Below are 23,789 nucleotides of genomic sequence, written 5' to 3' on the forward strand. Positions count from 1 at the left end.
ATTCAAAAATAGTACCTTTTAATGCAATAGAATCTTTATAACTTTTGATATTAGCCCCACTGACCTGTGTTAGAGGTCTTATTCGGTTACTCTAGAACAGTGTTTCCCAAACTTAAGACTTGTGTGTACCCTTTCTAAATTTTTCGTAACGCTGTGTTTCGTAATGCTAATAAAAAAATTAATGCATTTTTTACCAAAAAAAAAATTCACAAAAGTTATAAACCACAACTAGCAGTTGACACCACTAATTATTAACTGTTGACTCTGCAAAAAATAGCCAATAGAAAATTACGTCATTGCAAATTTTCATGGCTAGCTTTGTTTTTAAATAAAAAAATTTAAAATTTTCGTCTGTTGCAAGATATTTCGCATAAGAACGCGTATCCCCGCTGAACTTTTCCCGTACTCCTGGGGGTACGCGTACCACACTTTGGGAAACACTGCTCTAGAAGAAATAGACAGAAAACGATATCTCTTGCGTCTGTGTAGCATTTTAATATGCATAAATAGGTATAAATATAAATTTGCACTTTTTGTACGGATAACTATTAGTCCGATTTTCTCCTGTTTAATCATATTCGATTAAGCTCAAAAATATATCTCGAACACAATGACTCATTTGTTTAGAAAATGACTGTAACAATGAACAATGTAAAAAGCGTATAGTGCCTAAAAAAATTACCTTGAATAACTTTTGATCCAATAATTGGATTATCACGTACTAGGATTCTATCTTAATGGTTCGAGGACCTAGCCTTAAATAGACTATGTTACGAAATTCAGCACAAAAATGTAGTTTTTCTGAATAAACCTATCTCTTTTCGGACAGATTTGGAATCTTGGCTTTCAAAGAGGTTGCCACAATCTGGAAAAAAAATAATCTCAATAGTTTGATTCGGAGAGCTTTATTAATTACTTTTATGTTAACTACCAATTTTATGTTTTGCGTATTTAGCCATATTTTGAAAGATAGGTAGATTCTTTATTTACGTCGCACTAGAGCAATGGGCTATTAGCGGCGGTCTAGGAATGCCATCGGATGCCTAAGATGACCCAAGACATGCCATTACAATATTGATAATCTGCAGAGGGGATTCAACAGTTTTGGTGGCCCGACTTCCTGAGTGCGAAGTCGAGCACTTTACTGTAGAGCAGTTTAACGAGGACCTATCCCTCCACAAGCTGATCAAAATGTTTATCCACTTGTTGACTGACAGCAGCCAATGATGCTCGTTGTACTACTGTGAACAACGATTAGTTCACGGTTGAACACTTTTGAAAAACCAAAAATTTTTTTTACAGAATAATGAAATTCGTTTATTTAAAGATATTTCGATACAAAAAAATTTTTTTTTTCAGTAATTACTTATTATTTTTATTACTTTATTTACTTATAGTCGAAATTTTTTTTTATTGAAGCTATAAAAAATTTTTATGTCATTTTAAAGGACGTAACTTTAAATGAGAAATTTGAACAAAATCGGTCTAACAGTTATCGAGAAACTAATATTTTTAATATACGACATTTTAAAATTGAGTAAGTCAGAAATTATTCAACCGATTTCCTTCAAATTTTGTATTTTACTGTTTCAAATTAGTTTCTTTAAATTGATGTAAAACTTTTCTTCCGCCGCTGATCTTTTTTTTTTTTTTAATTTTTTTTTTTTTACTTTCAACCTGTCTATAAGCAGTCATTTTTCGTTTTCTAGGTGATGAACAGATTTTTATCAAAACTGAAACACATTCAATTTAAGGGTACCAATATCATATATTAAAACAGGCGCTATTGAATTAAAATTTAACTTAATTTTAAATCACTCTGTTTTTTATTGAATTAAAATTTTAACAAAATTATTTTATTTGGTTAATATTGTATCTAAAATTTTATTACATTTAATTTTATTTATTTATTTATATATATTTTTAATTTTTATTTATTTTCGAATTACAGTAATAACGCGTTAGTTGTTTTTTTGGCAAAGAAATATTCTAGTAAAGTGTAAAACATTAATTCGTAAAATTGTTTTACTACTTTATATGCAATATTTTAATTGCATATGCTCTTTCTACACAATTTCGCACGAAGTTAACTATATAAGTAGACATTAACTATTTTCGGTTTAATTATTATAAAATGGTTAATAAATTAGAAACCGTTTTAAGATTTCTATCATAAATTATTACGTAAAAAGGTAATACAATAGGATTACTTTATAATAAAGGACAGCTTTAGATTTTAGCTTTATGCTTTTAGTTTTGAATAATAATCAATACCAAAAGCGTAATAATAGCAGAAAATAATACTGAAAAAGGATGACAAATAAGAATGGTAGATAAATACTATTAAATAAGGGTAACTTGTAATTAACTTCTTAAACAAGTTGGTGCTGTAACCATCGATCCATAGTTACATCGATCTACCATACTTACATACATACATCGATCCATCTTAATGGTATACCATGGTATACCATCCAATGCTACCAGCTAGCTGCAGCCGCAGATCGAACCCCAATTTTGTAGCAAATCTAAGCTTCTTCCTATAATTTTCACTCAAAATAGTGTTTCCAAGTTTTTCAGTACAATTTTTATTATATTTTTAAAAACATTCATTTACCGTTAGAATCATTACAATTTATTATTATTTTATAAAGCGCCGATTTTCACAACTTCATGAACAACTTTTATCACAACTTTTGGGATGTGCACACACCTGATTCTGTTCAAAATTTATCTTTCATGAAATTACATTTTTAAATAATAATAATAAAAAAAGGAATGAATGAAACTAATGTAAACAAAATATCCTTTAGATTACAATGAATTTATTAACTATTATCTATGATCAAAATGTAAACAACAGAATATTTGTAAAATTGACAAAAATGTCAGAAATATTATGAAATTAATTATATGGCAGTGCTACCAAAAAAGTAACTGAATTTAAAATCTTTTTTATTTTCACTCATTCTGCTTGCTTATTTGAAATAATGTTCTGCGATATCGATTCTGAGATTCGGCGAAAAACTTTTTTTTAATCGGGCTAGTTCTTGCAGAGACATAGCTTTTCTGGAAGATTTAAAAGCCTTTTAATGAAGCCTCTTTGCTTACTTTTTCAAAAGCGGAAGTTCCACTCATGGTTCCACTGCAGACACGCAGACAGTAAAGCATTAGGATTTTATGTTTCGATTCAAGCGAAAAGCCAAATAAGATTTTATTTATTTAATTTTGATTTGGTTTTTATTTTTCTAAATCTGGCAACGTATAGATTCAATTGATAGATTGATTACTCTATGAGTTTGTTTATAACAAATTGAAAAATGTCCAACGACAATGGTAAAAAATAAGGAATTTTCTGTAATAAATAAATTTCTCTTACAATTACACAATAAATTTCTCGTAATTACACTAGGTTATTTATAAACTTTTTCTTTTACTCTTTGGTAATGTATACAACGTGAGCAAAATCGTAACTTAGAAAAATCACATTCGCTAAGTGTATTTTTGAGGTTGATTAATCATTTGCATTTTTCTCTCTGAGGGGATGATAGTATAAAAAATGGAGATATTTCCGTATCTTGATCTGTCGCGCCAACTGCAATCGCCAAGGTGCCAAATAGATTTTAAACTTGCATTAAAAAAAAAAAAAAACACATGTAGAAGTTTGCTCGGGGTGGTTAGGAGTTTTACTTTTTGAGTTGGTCCCTTTCTGTGATGTTTTTTTTGTTGTTTCTCGTGGGTCGCTGCAAGGAAATTTCCAAGACTTGACGATTATTCTACCAGATCAGGATACAGAAATATTCCCTATAAATTTAGAAAAAAAAAACTATCTTGATATATAATTAAAGTGAAATATTTTTAAGCTATTGTTGCTAATTTGGGTAATATAAGTAAATTTTATATGGACTTAACGGGGATATTTCCGTATCGTGATCTGTTGCGCCAACTACAACCGCCAAGGTGCCAAATAGATTTTAAACTTGTAATTAAAAAAAAAAAGAAGAAACATGTAAATGTTTGCCCGATGGTGCCTACGAGTTAGTCCCTTTCTGTTGTTAGTTTCTTGCAGCCACTGCCCGGAAGTTTCCAAGACTTAGCGATAATTCTACCACAGATCATGATACAAAAATCTCCCTGACTTATCAGCGCAAAAAGAATTTTGAATGTTTCCCCCGCTCCAAATTCGCCTTTAATTCTAGATTTAGGTCATTTCTCTTGCGTTATTTATTTTTGTTTCGTTTTTTATTTTGCTTTTGTAAAATTTTAAATTAAGGGTTTTTAATTTTGTACTCAAGCATTGCTCATTGCTTTCTCTCCCCTTGTCTGTAAAAATAAGTTAATTTGAAATCCCTCCCCCATTAGAAGCTAACATATTGTTTGAACCATGTCTTTTCGGTACTTACGTATTAACGCAACCAGGCCAAAATTCACATAAATCGCCAAATTTGGCGTAAGTAGAAAAAATTGAAATCAATTTTTTTTTATAAAACAAAGTATTTTATAAACAAAATTATAAGCATATATTTTAATAACCTTTTAGATTACATATTATTTCGACATCACATAGTGCATTATTTCTCATAACAACAGTTTTTTTATATTATTTTGTTTTAAAATATAAAATGTCGAAATTATTTAATATGTAATTTGTTTACGAAAAACCACATATAACACGTAGGGTTGCCGTAAGTAGGGTCACCAAATTTGGCGATTTATGTGAATTTTGGCCTGGTTGCATTAATACATAAGTACCGTCTTTTCTATAGTAATCACTGAAACAGAATCATTTGGTAACAATCACCTTTTATTTTTTCATGTTTTTTTTTTATGTATAAATTAAAAAGCTTGGTCTTGATAAAAATCATTACAATCCTTCAATAATTCCTAATTTTAACATATTTTATCTGCTCAAACAATGACAAATAAGAGAAACTTTTGAAATATTAAAAAATTTAGACAAAAATGGTCAAAACTGCTTGTGACTTTTCAGATTAATTGCCATTTAGGGGAGAGTCAGGAAGCCCCACCCACTTAAAGAGTATTGCTTATATTTCTGTATAATATTGAGTAATAATCAATATTTTTGTATGTTTCTATTGTTTTATCATCTAATTAAATAATGCAAAAAGAATAAAGCAAAAAAAGAATAGTTTAACTTAACCCTTTCGCGACGCAAAGCGCGAAAGCGCGCTTACCGCTGAGGCCGGCAGTCTCTCTAGCGTGTGTCTCCCCAGGGCCGGAGGGTTTTTCGATGTTAAGCCTAATTCCATGAAATTACTGAAATATCAGCGCGTTGTTTAATATTGTTCTGTAGAGTATTTAAGTGACATATGCTTTATATATATTTCTATGGATACTTTATTTACTTAAGTTATTTCTTGTTTAAATGTAATATAAATATTAATAAGTTTAAATATTTCGCATAATTTCCTCTATTTCCAGCTCAGTTAAAAATTTTCGACGCTTCGACATTCTAACGGTAAAAAGAAAAAAAATTCAAGCCTACAAGATCTAATTATCCACTAAAAACTAATCCGAAAATCGAAAGTAGCGAGAGATAGAAAAAACTCCCTTACTTACTGTAAATAAATATCACGTGCTAATTTAAAGAGCCCTCATAAAACATTCCCCCCCTCCTCTCCTTCCCCTAAAAACCACGTGAATGTACTTTCATCTTGAGTAGAAGGTCAAATCTACATGTATCTGAAACCATATGGACATACAATGCCATCTTTTGGAAGAAATTTCATTTTTTAAAACGTTCCGAAACGCTGGCACAAATATGTGACGGTCGGGGGTGAACGAGAAAACTCTCTGACACGCGGGTGTGTCGGCCGGGAAGTGAGCGCGTTTCTTGCTGTCACATATATGTGACAGTCGGCTCGAAAGGGTTAAAAAAATAAAAATTTAAAAAAAAACATGTTTTTCAGCTCTTTTCAAAATGTGTCGGGTAGCCTCGCCCAGTTACAAAAATTATGTTTCTTGACTGTTTTTTCAGGTGTAAATGAAAATGATCTATGTATTGACAATAGATAAATCTCATTTATCATTTTTATCACAAATACTTGAGTATATCACAAATATTTTATCATAAATACTTGAAACTTTGAAAATAATCTTTTTTTAATATAACAATTAATGTCCAAAAAGACTTGAAAAAAATATTCTCTACATATGAAATTGACAGTGGGCGGGGGAACCCGACACTCCCCTGCATGATAAGAATAGCCAGCATTGATTTGAAAAGGACAAAATTTGAGCAAATAACATTAAAAGACAAATCTTAAACAAATTAATAAATATTAAAAGACAAATTTTGTTAACACTGGAAAAATTTCAATGCAAATAGCATTAAAATTTTTCTATAGCATTTTAATGCTATAGCAAATATGATAAAATGATCTGTTACTTATCTTAGGTTAGTTCCCATTTATTGAGCTATTCTGAAGCTGCTGATATATCTTATGTACTTAACACTTATTATTTTTGCAGTCTTGTCTACAGTATTTGGAACAAAGTGTGAATGATAAATCTTTCAAAATCACTTCCTATAAATACAAAGCAAGTTGACCCTTTCACGATTAGGTTGCTAAGCAAAAGATGTAAACTGGGCGATTCTGAAATCAGCATGTGACGGCTTTCAGACAGATTAAGTTTGGTCTCTTGTTTAATTAGAGGGTACTTTTATTTCTCTTGGAATTCTATATTCTCTATTTATTTCTCTTCATAGATGACCAAAAACTGTAGGGGGTCTGTGTACTCGCAATGTACATCAAAAGTAAAGGATTAGCATATATACCACTACAATAATTGTAGTGAGTAAAATATTTGCATATAGTTATTTTATTTTGTATTTTAATAGCTAATGTTAAGCAAATAGCTGTTGGCATCAAGTTTATATAAATAGGTTCATTGAATAAATAAGAATGGGTGGTTGATATTCAATCACTACTTTGGGTGACCTGGGGTAATTCCTGATCACTTCTGGGGTAATTACTGATCAGCAGTTTTTATAGTTAAGGGGTAATTTAAAAATAATTATACAATGGTAATTAACAAATAAGATATCAAGATCAAACAAATAAACCAGAAAGATATCTTTAAGCAGCTAATAAAACGATTTATTTAAAATCAGGAATAAAGATTAACACTTTAAATTTTCCAAAAATCTTTGCATCATGCCATACATTTTAGGCAAACATCCAACTCATTCTCATGTTCTGCTGGAATATAAGAAAGAGTTCCCACATAACTTTTGCTGGATTTTTTAACTTCATTATGTGAGAGAGTAAAGTTAAGTAAAGTATGTCAACAACTCTGGCAGCAACTCTCACCCTGAAATTTTCATTTTCAATCATTACAGGAAATTCACTCATTTTGCTTTCTAGAAGCTTAGTATCCTTTTTAGGCTTATAATTTCTCACCATATTTATATTAGGCTAATTTATAAACTTGAAAAACTTTTCTAGCAATGTACACACATAAAATTAAGATGGAAGCGAAGTAAGACAAACCAGAAATGGTGCAAATCGGAACACATTTGTCTTGCATACAGTTAAAAACAAATTTTGTAATTACAGTTCAAATATATTTTATAGTTGTTCCACTGAATAAATATGAACTGTTATTTAAGAAAAGACAATTAGCTATTTATTAGCTATTTTTTATACTATTTATAAGAAGAAATGACAATGATCAGGAATTACCCCAGTGATCAATAATTACCCCATCTGTAGAGGACAACATTTGATATAGTTTCCTATAATCAATTATCAGGGTTGGGTTTTTGCCGTCAAAAACTGGTTTTTGACATGACAGTGGTAAAAACCGTGTTTTTACCAGTAAAAACTGTCAAAAACCTACTGTTTTCTTTAATTTATGGCATATAGCGGACAATATATTATTTTCACTTAATTGCCTTTATAAATGAATGTTGTAAATGATTGCTATTGATTGTGCAACTATATACATATATTCTTATCGAAGGATACAGAAATATTGTAACATACTTATTGAAAATAGTGATACTTAACTTTTATCATTATAGCTTGATTTGCAAAGGATTCAAAATTTTGCACTTCTTAATTGTTAGAAATAAACAAACAAACAAAAATACTTAGAACTATTAATAAATTCAAGAACTAAAAAGAGAATTTAAAATTTGGCATTTCTTAAATATTAGAAATAAGCTAAACAAAACTTTCAAAACTTGTAACTACTAACAAACTCTAAGTCAGGAATGACTTGACATTCTTCAGTTATGTAATATGCCAAACAAAATGATGCTTGGAAATGTTGAAAATTTTGTTTAGTATCCTAATATTTTACTTCAAATAGTATGATTTGATATAATCATGTTGGGAAAATGCAAAAATCTGTTCTTAAATACCTTTTAACAACTTTTTTTATAATTTTATTGCCCAAAAATGAATTAATTTGAAATCATAAGCAGTTCAACTCAAATTAAAATACAGTTTCATCAAAACTATGGGTTTTTGACAGAGAGGTTTTTGACATGACAGTAAAAACCATGGTATAAACCGGTAAAAACCGTCATGTGTCAAAAACTTGCGAACCCTGATTATAATGTTTACAGTAGATGTGAAACAATTAGACAAAAGCTTACACTATTTTTATATCAAAGAAAGTAACTCAAAATATTTATTATTAAGAGAAGGAGGGGGATCTTTGCAGAAATGTGCACATTTTGAAACCCATCTTTGAAATGGAAAATACAGAAAGCAGTTTAAAATATACTTATTTTGTTAGATTAAACAAAAAACTATTATTAAGTAAATGTAGTTATACTTTAGTAAGGTGTATAAACATTCTTGTCCATTTAAAAAAAAAATTTTTTTTTGAATAAAACTTAGGTGATCATTATTTACCCCAGAAACAGAATGATTGTGAATTACCCTGGGTCACCCTACTTATTCATTTACGCAGTTCTTCACTTGCTGGCTTGTTCATGTCATCTGCTTCATGTATTGCATCCACCATCCACACACAAACAATGGGTGCAAAACCGAAACATTGAGTTTGTCCCGTTAAAAGAAAAACCATTGTTTGCTGCTAGTTGTATTCAAATTAGTGGATTTGATTATAAGGAGCATATACTGAAGAATTCTAAATGTTATTACAAAATTTTACTTTAAAATGGTATGTATCTACATACTAATGCGTTTTGAAAGGCATAAACTTATTTTAACAGTCAATAAATAGCTATAGGTAAAACAGCATCATAAAATATAAAGACATTTAAATTTATACAAGAATAAATCAATGCTAATAAAAAAGTATAATGCTATTTATTTCCTTCTGAAGAAATCAGTAATTAAAAACTTGACAAATATTTAATAGATCATTTTTCTGCTTCCTGCTCTTTCATATTCTAAATGGTGTGCTAACGAAGTGTGTCAAAGAGAGGTAAAAAAAAAAACTTTTGCACTAAATAACACCTTACAAGAGTTAATTAATTTTTAAACTACCCACTTACACCAGTTTGGAACAGTAATTAGATAGGAAGATCCTATTAAAGTGGCCACTATTTATATCTTAAATTATCTCTCTCGCCAACTGAATCTGATCTCTTCTTAACTGAGAAAGAATTTCAATTTAGCTGGAAACACATTTCTTTAAAAAAAAAAGGAAAATTCATTTTTTTCCTCGATATCCTACCTGGTAACCATAATAAAACAGGGAAAATTAGCATTTATTTTGTAAAAAAATAATTAAGTTTTACTTAATTTTATTCGTAAAAGCAAATTATTAAGTTATCCTCTGTGCGGTTGAGACTGTGATGTAATTTCAGTTCTTTAAACAAGAACCTACCTCAATTTCGAAACAGAGTTTTGTGCTATGTATCAATAGTATGTCTACTTTATTTTGCTGTTATTCATGCTTTATTTCCATTGCTAGTTTTATATTTTGCTAAGAAAAGTGGGTTAAGAGAACCCATTTAAATTTTGAATATCGGTGAGAGACTTGAATAAAGCACAAATAATGGCACAAGACTAGTTTCAGTTCAATAAGCAAGAATTTACCTCATTGTTGAAATTTTGTGTTCTGTATTCCGTATGTCTGCTTTTTTTGTTATTTGTTTTTCATTTCTATTGTTTGCTTTATTTATTTTTTCATAATAATAAAGGTAAACAACTTAAAGTAAAGGCTCAAAACTAAACTTACAGTAGTTGGAGTACACAAAATTCTGAGTTTCAACAATAAGGTAGTTTCTGTAATTTTGTGATATTATTTGTTTTTTGTTTATAATATTTAGCCTTAAGCACACCTTTGATGAATTCTTCGAGCGTTACTTTCTTTTAACAATTAATAATAAAAAATAAATAAAATTTCTAATAATAAATAAATAATATTTTTTCCTATAAAGAAAGTATAGCCATGTTATTTTGTTGATTAGATTTTATTGTTGTTTCTACCCTCATTTCTAATTCATTAATAATATTTTTTTCTCTTCTAGAAACAGTTGTTTAGATTGGTTACCAACACAAACAGAAGATCAGTTTATGCGGATGTATAGATGTGCATCTTTGCAAGTGTTCTTTCTTTTCTTGTTTATTTTTAATAAATTGGTTAATTGCCAAAAATTAAATAGAATTTTTAAAAAATATGTTTAAGAGAAATTTTTTTTAAAAATTTAAGATTAATTTATTTTGTTATTTTATAAAATTATTTTATGTATGTTTTTATGAAAATTTTACAATTTTCTTCTAACATTAGTATTTCTTAATAAAATCATTCAATTTATTATTGTCATTTTAAGTTCTGTTTAATAATACTGTAACACGTACGTAAAACTACTGAAAATAGAACTCATAAATTTTAAAAAGACTCAATTAGATAAATTTTTTCTGATAAAGTAACAAGCTATAAATAACAATAAACAAAAATGACATAAAAATTATAAATAAAAATAAAAGTTTAAAATTGTGCTAATTGCTATATTCCTCGGCTTTAAATTACTATTTAAAATATTTCCAATGATAGTATTATACTGTGATATTATATTATAGTAAAATATAATTTTGTAGCATACTTTTTAAATCTTGAAGAATTTATTGAAAAATATTCCTAATTTTATCAACTTCTTATAATACAAAACACTTTCCCTCTTAACTTATTTTGAGCATGTTAAGAAAACTTAAACGGTTTTGCAGTTTTCTTATAAATGCTGGAAACATTTTTTTTTTTTTTTTTTTTTTTTTTAATAACGGCAGGCACTGAACTTTTCGTTCTTCGCCATAGAAGATGCCGGAATTGTTACTCATTTAGCGTTACCCAGTGGGCACCTGTGAACCAAAGTCACGGAGGCGAGTAACGTTACCCACGCCATACTGCCACAAACCCGTTCATAGGGTGGGCCACATTCACTCATTCACACAACAGAAGACAACACAGAGAGAGAAACATCCATGCCCAGAGCGGGATTCGAACCCGCGGCCATTGGCTCCGCAGTCAGACACGCTAACCACTCGGCCACCTGGCCGGCATGCTGGAAACATAAACATCATATACTGTGGTATTTGGTTAACGTTTGACTTTCTTTAAAAAGCTGTACTGTGGTCATATACTGTGGTATTTGACCAAACACTATCGGTGGTCTGTGTACTCGCACTGTACACCACAAGTAGAGTATTAGCATATATATCACTACGATAATTGTAGTGAGTAAGATATTTGCATACAGTTATTTTATTTCGTATTTTAATAACTAATGTTAAACTAATAGCTGTTGGCATCAAGTTTATGTTAATAGGTTCAAATAAGAATGGGTGGTTGATATTCATTCACTACTTACTTATTCACTTACACAATTCTTCACTTGCTGGCTTGTTTGTGTCATCTGCTTTATGTAATGCATCCACCATCCACGCACAAATAATGGGTGCAAAATCAAAACATTCAGTTAATCCCGTTAAAAGAAAAACCAATGTTTCCAGCTAATTGTATTCAAATATGTGGATTTGATTATAAGGAGAGTACACTGAAGAATTTTAAATGTTATTACAAAATTTTACTTTGAAATGGTATGTATTTACATACTAAAGCATTTTGAAAGACAAAAACTTATTTTAATAGTCAATAAATAGCTATAGGTAAAGCAACATCATAAAATATAAAGACATTTAAATTTATATAAAAATAAATCAATGCTGATAAGAAGTATAATGCTATTTATTTCATTTTGAAGAAATCAGTAAAACTACCCTCTTACACCAGTTTGGAGCAGAAATTAGATAGGAAGATCCTATTCAAGCAGCCACTACTTATATGTTAACTTATCTCTCTCATCAGCTGAATCTTAACTGAGAAAGAATTTCAATTTAGCTGGAGACATGTTTCGTTAAAAAAGAGAAAAGTTCATTTTTTCCCTCGTTGTCCAATCTAGTAACCATAAATAATTGCTTAAACAGGAAAAATTAGCATTTATTTTGTAAAAAAATAATTAAGTTTTACTTAATTTTATTTGCAAAAGCAGATTATTCAATTATTTTATGTGCAGTTGAGACTGCAATGTAATTTCAGTGCTATAAACATGAACCTACCTCAACGTCGAAAGAGAATTCTGTGCTTTATACCAATAGTATGTCTACTTTTTTTCTTGATGTTATTTATACTGTATTTTCATTTCTAGTTTTGTTTTTTGATAAAAAAGAAAAAGTAGGGTTAAGAGAACCAATTAAAGTTGTGAATATCAGTTACAGACTTAAATGAAAGTCAAATAATGGCACAAAGACTAGTTTCAGTTCAATAGGCAAGAGTTTACTTCATTATTGCAATTTTGTGTTTTGTATCTAGTATGTCTGCGTTTTTGTTGTTATTTGTTCTTAATTTCTATTGTTTTCTTTATTTTCTCGTAAAAAAAGTAGGGTTAAGATAATCCATCCAATAAAGGTAAACAACTTAAATAAAGGTTCAGAAATAAAATAAACATACAAACATTTGGGGTACACAGAATTCTGAATTTCAACAATGAGGTAGTTTCTCTAATTTTGTAATATTATTTATGTTTTGTTTATAATATTTAGTCATAAGCACAACTTTGATGAATCTTTTGAACACTACTTTCTTTTATAAATTAATTATAAAATTTCTAATAATAATGAATAAATAATATTTTTCCCTATAAAGCAGACATAGCCATCAATTCTAATTCATTAATAATATTTTTTTTCTTTTAGAAACAGTTGTTTTGATTGGTTACCAAGACAAACAGAAGGTCAGTTTATATCGATGTATAGACTTGCATATTTGCAAGTGTCTTTCTTTTCTTATTTTTTTTTAATAAATTGGATAATCACTGAAAATTAAATAAAATTTGTTATTTCCATGTTGATTTTTATGCATCTCTGTTAACCTACTAATAATAAAAATTTGTGTTAAATTTAAAAAATATATATATTTGAAAGTAATTTCAAAACACATTAAGATTAATTTATTTTGTTATTTTATAAAATTATTTTATGTATGTTTTTATGAAAATTTATGACTGTCTTCTTTCTAACATTAGTATTCTTAATTTTAAAATCATTCAATTTATTATTATCATTTTAAACTCTGATTAATAACACTTACATAAAACTACTGAAAATAGAACTCATAAATTTTAAAAAGACCCAAGTAGATTAGTCTTTTCTGATCCCCGTCCCAAAATCATGGCGAAAAAGCAACATTGTCGCAGAATGTTGCCGAACGTAACTTAACGTTACCGAACTTCCTTTCGGAAGTAAAATAATATTTTAGTTTTCTTTTCTGTAGAAATTTTAGAAAAATTTTCTATTCTCATTTGAGAATAAAGAATAAGGAAGTAAAAAATATGGTTTTCTTTTCTGCAGACATTTTTGTTCTATTTTTTTATGCAGTTATTACTACTGTAATAAATACTGTTATAAAGTATTTAAAATCCAATACTTTAAATACTATAATAAGTGAAAACAGGAATTTAGCTACCCCTTTTTGAAGAATACGATTCAGATGATTTTGCAGTCAATAATTTGTTATTTTTTTTGGTAGTTACGGATTACACGGTTTTTTGCTACTGTTTTGGTTCTGCTATTGATTACATGTTTTTTTTTTATTTATTATTTTTTTTAATTTTTTGACGATTTACAAAATGCAAAAAAGGAAATAATTAGTGTGTTTTCCCCCTACAAAATGCAAGAATATCTCCCATTATATTAGAATAAAAAAATATTACATATTAAATTGAAAAATTATTTTATCTAACTGGAATAGATTTTTTTGTTTTTTTTGGATGATGCTTTTGTTACCTTAAATTAGTAACACGTGTATATTGGTTATTTTTAAAAGTAACTTCCAGAAAGATGTTAAAATTAGAGAGGTGTGTGACAGAAAGCCCGAAAATATTCTGCATCAGCATTTCTGAAAAGTAAGAAGTTTTTAATAACAATGAACAAAAATGACATAAAAATTATAAATCAAAATAAAAGTTTGAAATTGTGTTAATTACTATATTCCTCGGCTTTAAATTATTATTTCAAATATTTCCGATGATAGTATTGTACTGTGATATATTATAGTAAAATATAATTTTGTAGCATACTTTTTGAATCTTGAAGAATTTATTGAAGAACATTCCTAATTTCATCAACTTCTTACAATCCAAAATACTTTCCCTCTTTATTTCTTTTGAGCATAGTAAAAAAACTTACCTGGTTTTGTAGTTTTCTTATAAATACTAGAAACATTAAAACCATATACTCTCATTTTGAATTCAAATTATGTATAATAATATAGTAAATAATATTTTAATAATATAGTAAATAATATTTTAATAATATAGTAAATAATATTTTAATAATATAGTAAATAATATTTTAATAACATTATAAATAATATAGTAAATAATATTTTAAGAATAACTGAAAAGCTGTATAAAGTGATTATTTATATTTTGGCTACATTTTATTGTTTTAAAACTGTCTACAAGTTGGTTTTGCCATCTAAATTAAATTTTTATGAACAACCTGGAAAATTCTGTAAGTATTAAACATTTAATATTATTTACTGAAGCAAAATCAATTACTTTTATTATTTAAGAAAGATAAATTCGATCGATGAACCTGCAAAATTTAAGCAAGCAAGTACATTATATATATATATTCTTGATTAGAAAATGTATAGTTTTAGTATTTTTCAAAGAGACAAAATTTATGTAAACAATCTCAAAAATTTTCCAAACAAAAAATATCTATATTGTTTTTTTTTAGAGAAAAATTTTAATAATCTGGAAAATATAGTAAACTATGAAATTCGCAACATTCTTTTGGAAAAGAATTGTTCTTTTAAAATAAAACAATGCAAAAATAGTAAAAAATAAGAATTGCGATCACTTAATAATTCAATAAAAATACAATAAGAAAGTGAAGACAATAAAGTACTATTTAAACAATTTATTAAATATTGATATTGCAAATTATTAATTATACATTCATCAAAATTTAAGTTCAAATGTTTCGTAAACATTACCATTCAACGTAAACATTACTACATTTCGTATACAAATAAATTCATTCACCACTGAACATATCCAAATATATACAGATATACATGTTGTAAAAATTAAAGTACTATATACATTATTAAAAAAAAGAAAAAAAAACTTGAGCTGTGCAATATTCATCGCTCAAGAAAAAAAAAAGAAAAAAAAGATGTCGTTACTAAAGAAGGATGTAATTAGTAAAAACATCTTTTTATTTCAAATTTAATAATTTATGATTATAAAGCATTATTTCTAAGTCTATTTTTAAAATTTTTACTGTTTTGTAAAATTAAATGATTGTATTAATAAAGTTACTACGAAGGAATAAAGTAAAAACTATAAATACAATTAAATCAATTTATGAAACATATTAATGAAACATGTACTAATTTATCACAGCAGTAAAAACTTTTTTAGAAATTATAATAACAATAATGTTATAACAGAAACTGTATCACAAAACAATGCTGAAGTGTTTCAGTAAAATATATAAAAACTACATCATTATAGAATAACTCGTACAGATATCAAAATATATACACTACATATAGATACATAATAAATGGAATATACAAGAATTAAAAGAAAGGGAAAAAAACTCGGACAGTGAAATATACACTGCCCGAGAAAAATAAGATGTCATTACTAAAGAAAAAATTATTTAATTAAAACATCTTTTTATTTCAAATTTGTTAATTTATGATTATAAAGTGTTCTTTCAAAATAATGAACATGTTTAACATACATAAAATTTTTATGCAATATTAAGTCCCTCAAAATAATGGAGGTCTACATCAAAAGAACTTATGGGCATAGATGATGGATCCTGTTGAGGTGGAACACTAGGACTACTGTTTGTTTGATCTATTTCTTGGTTTATGGTGGGACTTGGAGAAATAATGTGCTGATTTGGTGAAATTGAAGAAGGGGGTGTCAGCATTACACTGTTGTAAGTTTGAGAACTATAGCCCAAAGGCATGTTGTAAGAGCTTGAAACTGCAAGCATCTCTGATTTCGTTGCATAATACAGGTTAAGTCCAGAAGAAACCGATGGAGGTGTGTGGATGGGTCCTGCGGGCATATGTAAGTTATTCTGGTAGTGCTGATTGCTAGCACTAGACGACCCATTGGATTTTTCGTTGCGATTGTACAAATCAGAATTAAAAATACCCTGGTTAACTGGCTGGGAATGCATCCGATGGTAAAGAGCTGCTGATCCAGGTACTTGACTGTGCTGAAAATTCAGCGCTGCTGGAGAAGAGGCAGGATAGCCGGTTGCAGCGTAAGGAAAATGCGTGGGATAAGATGCATTAACTAGAGTTGCACTATTATTATCTATGTGCACACCCACTTGAGGTGCCTTTAAACTTCTATGGTTAAAGGCTGGATAGTAAGGCACTCCATAAGGCATCACCGGTTCTAATGTCGTAGCTGCCGGTTTAGGTTCTTGTCGGGTACGATACTTGTAATCGGGATGCAATCGTAGGTGCTCTTGGCGTAAGCGTTTGGCTTCGTCGATGAATGGACCCTTTTCGTTTTCATCCATTTGTTTCCATTCCGCACCTAGTCTTTTGCTGATTTCGGAATTGTGCAGTTGAGGATTCTCACGAGCTATTCGTCTTCTCTGAACTCGCGACCAAATCATAAAAGCGTTCATCGGGCGACGAATCCTTTCTTGTTGCTTCTTTTTTACGGATGGAACTGGAACACTGTGATTATTAGCCTCATTCATATGATGCCCCATCATGTTGTTCATATGAGAAATCATTCCTCCATTTTGTACGATTTGCGGAGCTTGCATCATTTCAAAAAATAATAAAGTCTATAAAAAGTTCCTGAATAATCCACAAAACTATTACAGGAATGTGAAAAAAACTATCGCTGATCTTCGAAAACTAAAACTGCCGTGTTATATCCAAAAAATAACTAAAGAATACGTAAGCAAAAGAGAAATAAAGATTGAAGAAAAGCGTCCGTTCTGTGTGAAGTCGAAGTCACAACTAATAATAATTACACAAGTGACTTTTATCAAGCAGGGGGGGGGGAGTTTCTGCTGACCAATCATTAAAGGGGACAGAACATAGCCTTCTTTCACATACCCCTAGCAGCGAATAATTGAATGATAAAATTTTTAAAAAGAACGATACCTTATTTGCAGCATGTGACAGTTGCGGTTAGAAATAAGGTTTTCACAAAATTTAACAGTGCTTCTCTCTCTCCCTTTTTTTTTTTTTTTTTTTCAAAATTTTGTCAGATTAACCTAGAAAGAGTTAAAGTGCGGAAGCTTATTAGTTTATTTTTGATAAACTCCTCTCCTTATATAAAAAAAACCCATTTTCTCCGTTATTTATTATTATTAAACATAAGTGGCGGCGAAAAAACCGCCTATCTGACTAAGGTGAGAAAGCATAAAACTTCCTGTTTCGTCTATATATTTTTGAATAAAAATTTATATATTTAAATAAAAATTATGTTAGATTTATCTTAAAAACGCATTGTTTATATCTGGAGCGTTTCTGAAAATTTTTCTTTTCTAAAATTAAGATAAAAGAAAAAAAACAAAAACAATTTTATACAAAAAATTTTAGATGTTTCGGGAGAAAAAAACGTATTTTTTCTGAACTTTCAACGGCATTTTTGAATAAAAAATATGTTCCATTTACTTTCTAAATGCATCATTTAATTCTAGAGAGTTTTTCTTTTCTAAAGTTTAAAAAAAAGAAAGAAAAAAAAGCACGTAATCATTTTTTGCAAAGAATTTCAAAAATGTTTCGGTAAAATAAAAATAATTTTTTTTTTAAAAAAAATTAATTTTTTTATTTAAATTTTTTAATAAAAAATACATTTATTTACCTTCAAAGCGCATTATATAAATCTTGAGCAATTTTAAAAAATTTTCTTTTCTAAAAGGAAAAAAAAAATTTTTTTTGCAAAGAATTTTACTTATTTTGAAGAGAAAAAAAACTTGAAATAAAAAAATTACAAATTTTTAACAAACTTTTTAAATGAAAAATATCTCCTTCAAAACACATTATTTAAATCTAGAGTGCTTCTGAAAATGTTTTTTTTTTTTTTTTTAAATTAAAAAAAGCATAAACACATTTTTCAAAAAATTTCAGTTATTTTATAAAAAATTAAAAACGTATTTTTTTAGAATTTTCGTCGAAATTCTTGATTAATATATGTGTTTCTTTTTTAAATGCATTATTTAAATCTGGAGTGTTTCTGAGAATTCTCTCTTTTTTTTTTTTTTTTTTAGTTAAAAAGCATAATCACTTTTTGCAAAGAATATCAGATTTTCCTTCATCTCTCATTTTCGCTCTTGACCTTGAACTCTTAAGGGAAAAAAAAAGCTGTGAAATTTTGTGCGCAATTATGAAATTGGTTTATCCGATGATGAACATTTGATTTAGCTTGGAGGAACAAATGAAAATTTGAGGTGACTAAAACATGCTCTTAACATGGAAGTTTGTAAGTTTTCATGTTTGTCAACATGTTTTTCCATCGAAAATGATAAATAAATCTAAGTTTTGAAATTGAAGCCCTTGTAACATTATTGTAGATTTCGAATTTCTTCAATCAAAATAAACAAACGAAAGAATTAATAAAAATATAAATATAGAAATTTACTATTTAAAGCTTATTGAAAAAATTTTTTATTGAAAAATTACTAAATACTAGAGGCTTATTTAAAAGAGACACAAATTTTTTTTTTCAAATTTGGAGATTTTTTTTTAAATTTCAGAAAAGAAAAATTCTCAAAAACACTCCAGAATTAAATAATACGTTTAGAAAGTAAATGGAACATATTTTTTATTCAAAACTGCTGTTAAAAGTTCTGAAAAAAATTTAGAAAAATACGTTTTTTTTTCTTTCTCTGAAACATCTAAAATTCTTCGTAAGAAAAAAAATTTTTTTTTTTTCTCAGATGTGTACAGAAGATGAAGCTTGACTGTTGAAAATATTAAAGTAGTGTGGACTAAAATTCGATCCTATCCGGATAACAGTTTAGAATTTTTGAAAATATTATAGGACTCATAAAATCTAAATCAAAAATTGAAGAACAATTTTGAATGACCTTAGAAAAAGAAAAATCAAGATTATGATTAGAGTCCCAACAATGTTGGGCAATAGATGAGCGTTTAAATTCTTGTTTTTTGACATGTTTCTTGACACGGTACTTTAAGGCACGCTTAGTTTGGCCAATATATGAAAGGCCGCATTGGCAATTAATTTGGTATATACCCCAACTACTTTGACTGTCAACGGGCTGTTTGAGGTTAGAAAATTTTATCTTATTAATGGGACTGAAAAAATAAGTCGGTAAGTTGCTAATATCCTAAAGAAGTTTGATTTTAATATTTTTGCATTGAATATTGAACCGCAGCAGTACTCCCAGACAGAGAAAACATAAATTCCACCATGCGCAGTAGGTTGCTGTATTTCTAGATTACATGTTCATTTTAGACGTGAGGCGCTAGACTCTTGTAAGATAACAAAAATTGAGAATGTATCACGAACATTAACGGGAAAAATGGCCGTCCGCGCGGACGTCGGATTCGAGGAATTTGTTGACCACGGGTAATTTTTGACCGCCGAGGACGCGCGGTTTTTCGACCCCTGCAATTAACCAAAATTTTAACCAATTTCATTATAAATATACTTTTTATTTTATTGTTTTGAATTGATAATTAGAAATAAAAAAATATATGTGAAAATATTTTGTTGCTCATTTATGTTTTTAAGATATATAACTTCTACTCTACAAGTATCATCTAATTAAAAATTTTATTGAAAGAACCAAAAAGTAACATTGAATATTTAAAAAAAAAAAAAAACTATTTGTCTAAAAGTTAAATAGCCATTACTGAACAAGGAAAATTTTTTTTACATATTTTTGATATTTTTACAGTTATTTAATAAATAAAGAGTTAATAAATTTTCAAAACTCCGTTGTATAGTTGCATATAAGATTGTGTACCTGATAAAGCCCAAGTCGAATTTATTTCAAGAGATATAATAAGATGTATGTACACTACCCTACAATAGTGGAAGAAACACAGTTCTTGACATATTTTTAAATTTCTTAAGAAATATTTAGAGGACTATTTTGTAACTGTAGAGGTGTTTAGTTCAAATAATTTTTCAGGCCTAGCAATAAGGTTTAAAGCTTTATAAGTTTTGAGGGACCGACAATAAATTACGAAAGAAAACGAGCAATTAACACTTTACCATATATGGCAACGTTACTTTTAAAAAGTAACGAGTAAAAGTACAAGTATTTTTAAAAAAATGTAGCGAGTAAAAAGTTCTTATTTTAAAAAGTACAAGTTCTAAACAAAAAAAGTAACGATTTAAAAGTGCATTTCTAGGAAATCGAAAATTCAAAGTAACCTAAAATTTTATTGAATAATATTCTTATGTTCTTTAATGTTTTTGTAAAATTGTTGTTATTTATTTAATTATTTTTAATGTTGAAAGTTATGGACATTAATTTATTTCTAAATTCGGAAGAATATTATAATATAATTTTATAATATAATCGTATAATATAATTTTAAAATCAAATATAATTTTAATATCAAATTTTTTATGGATTTTCACGAAAAAGAAATTTTATCTATTGATTTTAATTTTTTTTTTTATTTGTTTAAATTACCATTGATTTAAAATTGTATTACTCTATAGAAACGCGTTTTGAAAGCACAAACATAAACAAAGCAAACACAAGGTTTCAGATAGCTTTGTGATCTTTGAGCTAGTAAAAAATAATTGAATGTGCAGTATAAGTTATATTATATTATAATAAAATTTGTAATTTTTTTATTTCAAGTTTTTTTTCTCTTCAAAATAAGTAAAATTCTTTGCAAAAAAACATTTTTTTTTCCTTTTAGAAAAGAAAAATTTTTAAAATTGCTCAAGATTTATATAATGCGCTTTGAAGGTAAATAAATGTATTTTTTATTAAAAAATTTAAATAAAAAAATTATTTTTTTTTAAAAAAAAATTTATTTTTATTTTACCGAAACATTTTTGAAATTCTTTGCAAAAAATGATTACGTGCTTTAAATGATTACGTGCTTACGTAACATTTGAAGGACGAAAAAAAAAAAATCGCTAGAAATCATGAATAAGCGATTTAAGTTATATATTTTTTTTAATGCTACTCATACATGGGAAGTATTTAATTTTTTCTCCATAATTTTGTTGTGAATTGTATTCTGTAACTATTGAAAAATATGAATTTGTATATCTTGAAATCAATATATTTGTATATCAGTGCGCTACCAACCATGTCAGCGAAAAATAAACAAGCTACAATCCCCCTGTTAAGTGCTTACACAATACTTAAACACCCCATAATTAATATTCTAGTTGTTTTAGTTTTATTTACGTCGCACTAGAGCTGCACATTGGGCTAATGGCGACGGTCTGGGAAACATCCCATAGGATGATCCGAAGACATACCATTACAATTTTGATCCTCTGCGGAGAGGATGGCACCCCCGCTTCGGTAGCCCGACAACCTGCGCGCGAAGTCGAGCACTTTACGGTAGAACAGTTTAACGAGGACCAATACCGCACACCCTCGATCCTTTCGTAGACTGATCCAAGTGGCCACCCACCCGCACACTGACCACAGCCAGTGATGCTTGACTTCGGTGTTCTACTGGGAACCGTGTCTTAACGATCAGTCCACTGCGGGGCATTAGTATTCTAACTAAGTACATTTAAATACTTCTTTTTTCTTCCAAACAAATTATTTTTTTAATACTATTATTATTTCTCCTTAAACAAATAGCTGCGAATTAGGTTTAAAAAAGACTAAGACTACAGCAATTTAGGAGTTGTTGACATTTTAAAATCTAAACAATTGCAATAATTACTATTTTTAAAAAGAAGTGTAAGTCTGTAGAGAATTTTAATAAAAAAAAACTTAAAACCCAACAAATTTACAATTAATTCTATCTTCAATAGAATTAATTTACAATAAATTCCATTGGTCATGCACAATAAATATGTAAAAAAATATAATACATTTCGTAAAATTAATACAAATTCGTATATCATTGACACCATAGTTACATTAATACGTAATTTCGTAATATTGACTTCATTTTCAAACTCGTGATTTTTCTCAATTGTACTGAATGGTGTACGGCTATGTTTACTGCGTTGATAAACAGCAAATCCCTTGAACTATTTGCAATACATATTAATCACATTTATAATCACACCATATACTCCTGCAAAATGACTAAAGTTCAGAAAAAAATTTAAAACTTTCAACTTTTGCCCCTCTCGGAATTTTGGCAGAAAAAAATAAAAAAAATTTTCTCACTACAGTTAATATCGCACAAAACGTTTAGACCAATAGAATGTAAGAAACTGTTGTAAAATATTGCTGTTAAAACTATCAGTTTCAATATGGCTCTAAATGTTATATTTCGTTCCTTCGTGATAAAGCTAATCATTGGAAAAATTAATGAAAGCACAAACGTTCTATGAAAATTATTCTATGGATGTAACAACTAAAGTAAATAAAATCAAATCCGCAAAAAAAAAAAAAAAATTATACCAGAACCGGAAATAAAAAACTCCGTATAAAACTATACCGGAAATTTTAAAACCTGATGGATCCATACTGAAAATTTACTTTAAGCTTTCAAGCATGCTGGAAATCAGTATGAAATCGGACTGGCAATTTTAATACTTGTTTTCAAACACACTGGTGATTTCGATGCAAGTTTTCATACATAGAGGAAATTTTGAAACTAGTTACAAAACTTAAATCTAGAGTATAAACAAAATACTAGCCTAAGTGCATATTCTTCCGGCAATCGAACAGGTTTTGGTTTCTTCCATTTTGCTTTCCTGTTCACTAATTCGTTGACAAGTTTATATAATGGTTTTGTTTCTGTCTTAGCAAAATATTGATTTTCGATCCACTATATGTATCAATCCTTTCGATATGGAATGTGTGCTTACAATAATGAAATAATAAGAAAAATGTAAATAGAATAAGTGGAATAATTTAACACTTTTAATTATATTAGTTTATTACAAGATTTATTTAAGTTTTTTGGGGTATTATCATTGTCTTTATGTTAATATTCCATTAAAAAAATTAAATGTGAAAATAATTACACACTTTTAAAATTATTCGTGTTCACAGGTTTGATTCTGATACCATTACAAGTATTTACTTTGTTAGGATTTTTCTCAACTGATTACATTTTTAATAGTTTCTCTCTTTGGTAGGGGGTGC

General features: G+C 28.2%; 1 protein-coding gene and 1 long non-coding RNA gene across 24 annotated transcripts in view; one reads left to right on the forward strand and one right to left on the reverse strand.

The window, feature by feature from the left end:
* Window positions 1–2,831: 2,831 nt before the first annotated feature.
* The window catches only part of LOC147808035 (uncharacterized), a 30,072-nt gene continuing 9,114 nt past the window's right edge, over window positions 2,832–23,789 (forward strand). For 2 of the 23 annotated variants that reach the window (XR_015434663.1, XR_015434658.1), the window contains exons 1-4: window positions 3,235–3,336; window positions 6,493–6,678; window positions 10,478–10,553; window positions 13,200–13,237. This is a non-coding gene — a long non-coding RNA (uncharacterized LOC147808035). The other 21 variants (XR_015434648.1, XR_015434646.1, XR_015434659.1 and 18 more) reach the window with 21 other exon arrangements.
* Window positions 15,770–17,895, reverse strand: LOC147808036 (transcription factor sox-2-like). Its single transcript, XM_087165877.1, has one exon. The coding sequence runs from the start codon at window positions 17,322–17,324 to the stop codon at window positions 16,275–16,277; it is 1,050 nt and encodes a 349-aa protein (XP_087022003.1). The 5' UTR covers window positions 17,325–17,895; the 3' UTR covers window positions 15,770–16,274.

This window comes from Parasteatoda tepidariorum, chromosome 6, assembly GCF_982258835.1.
Source record: "Parasteatoda tepidariorum strain Cologne lab strain chromosome 6, Ptep-v5.0, whole genome shotgun sequence".
NCBI classification, from domain to species: domain Eukaryota; kingdom Metazoa; phylum Arthropoda; class Arachnida; order Araneae; family Theridiidae; genus Parasteatoda; species Parasteatoda tepidariorum.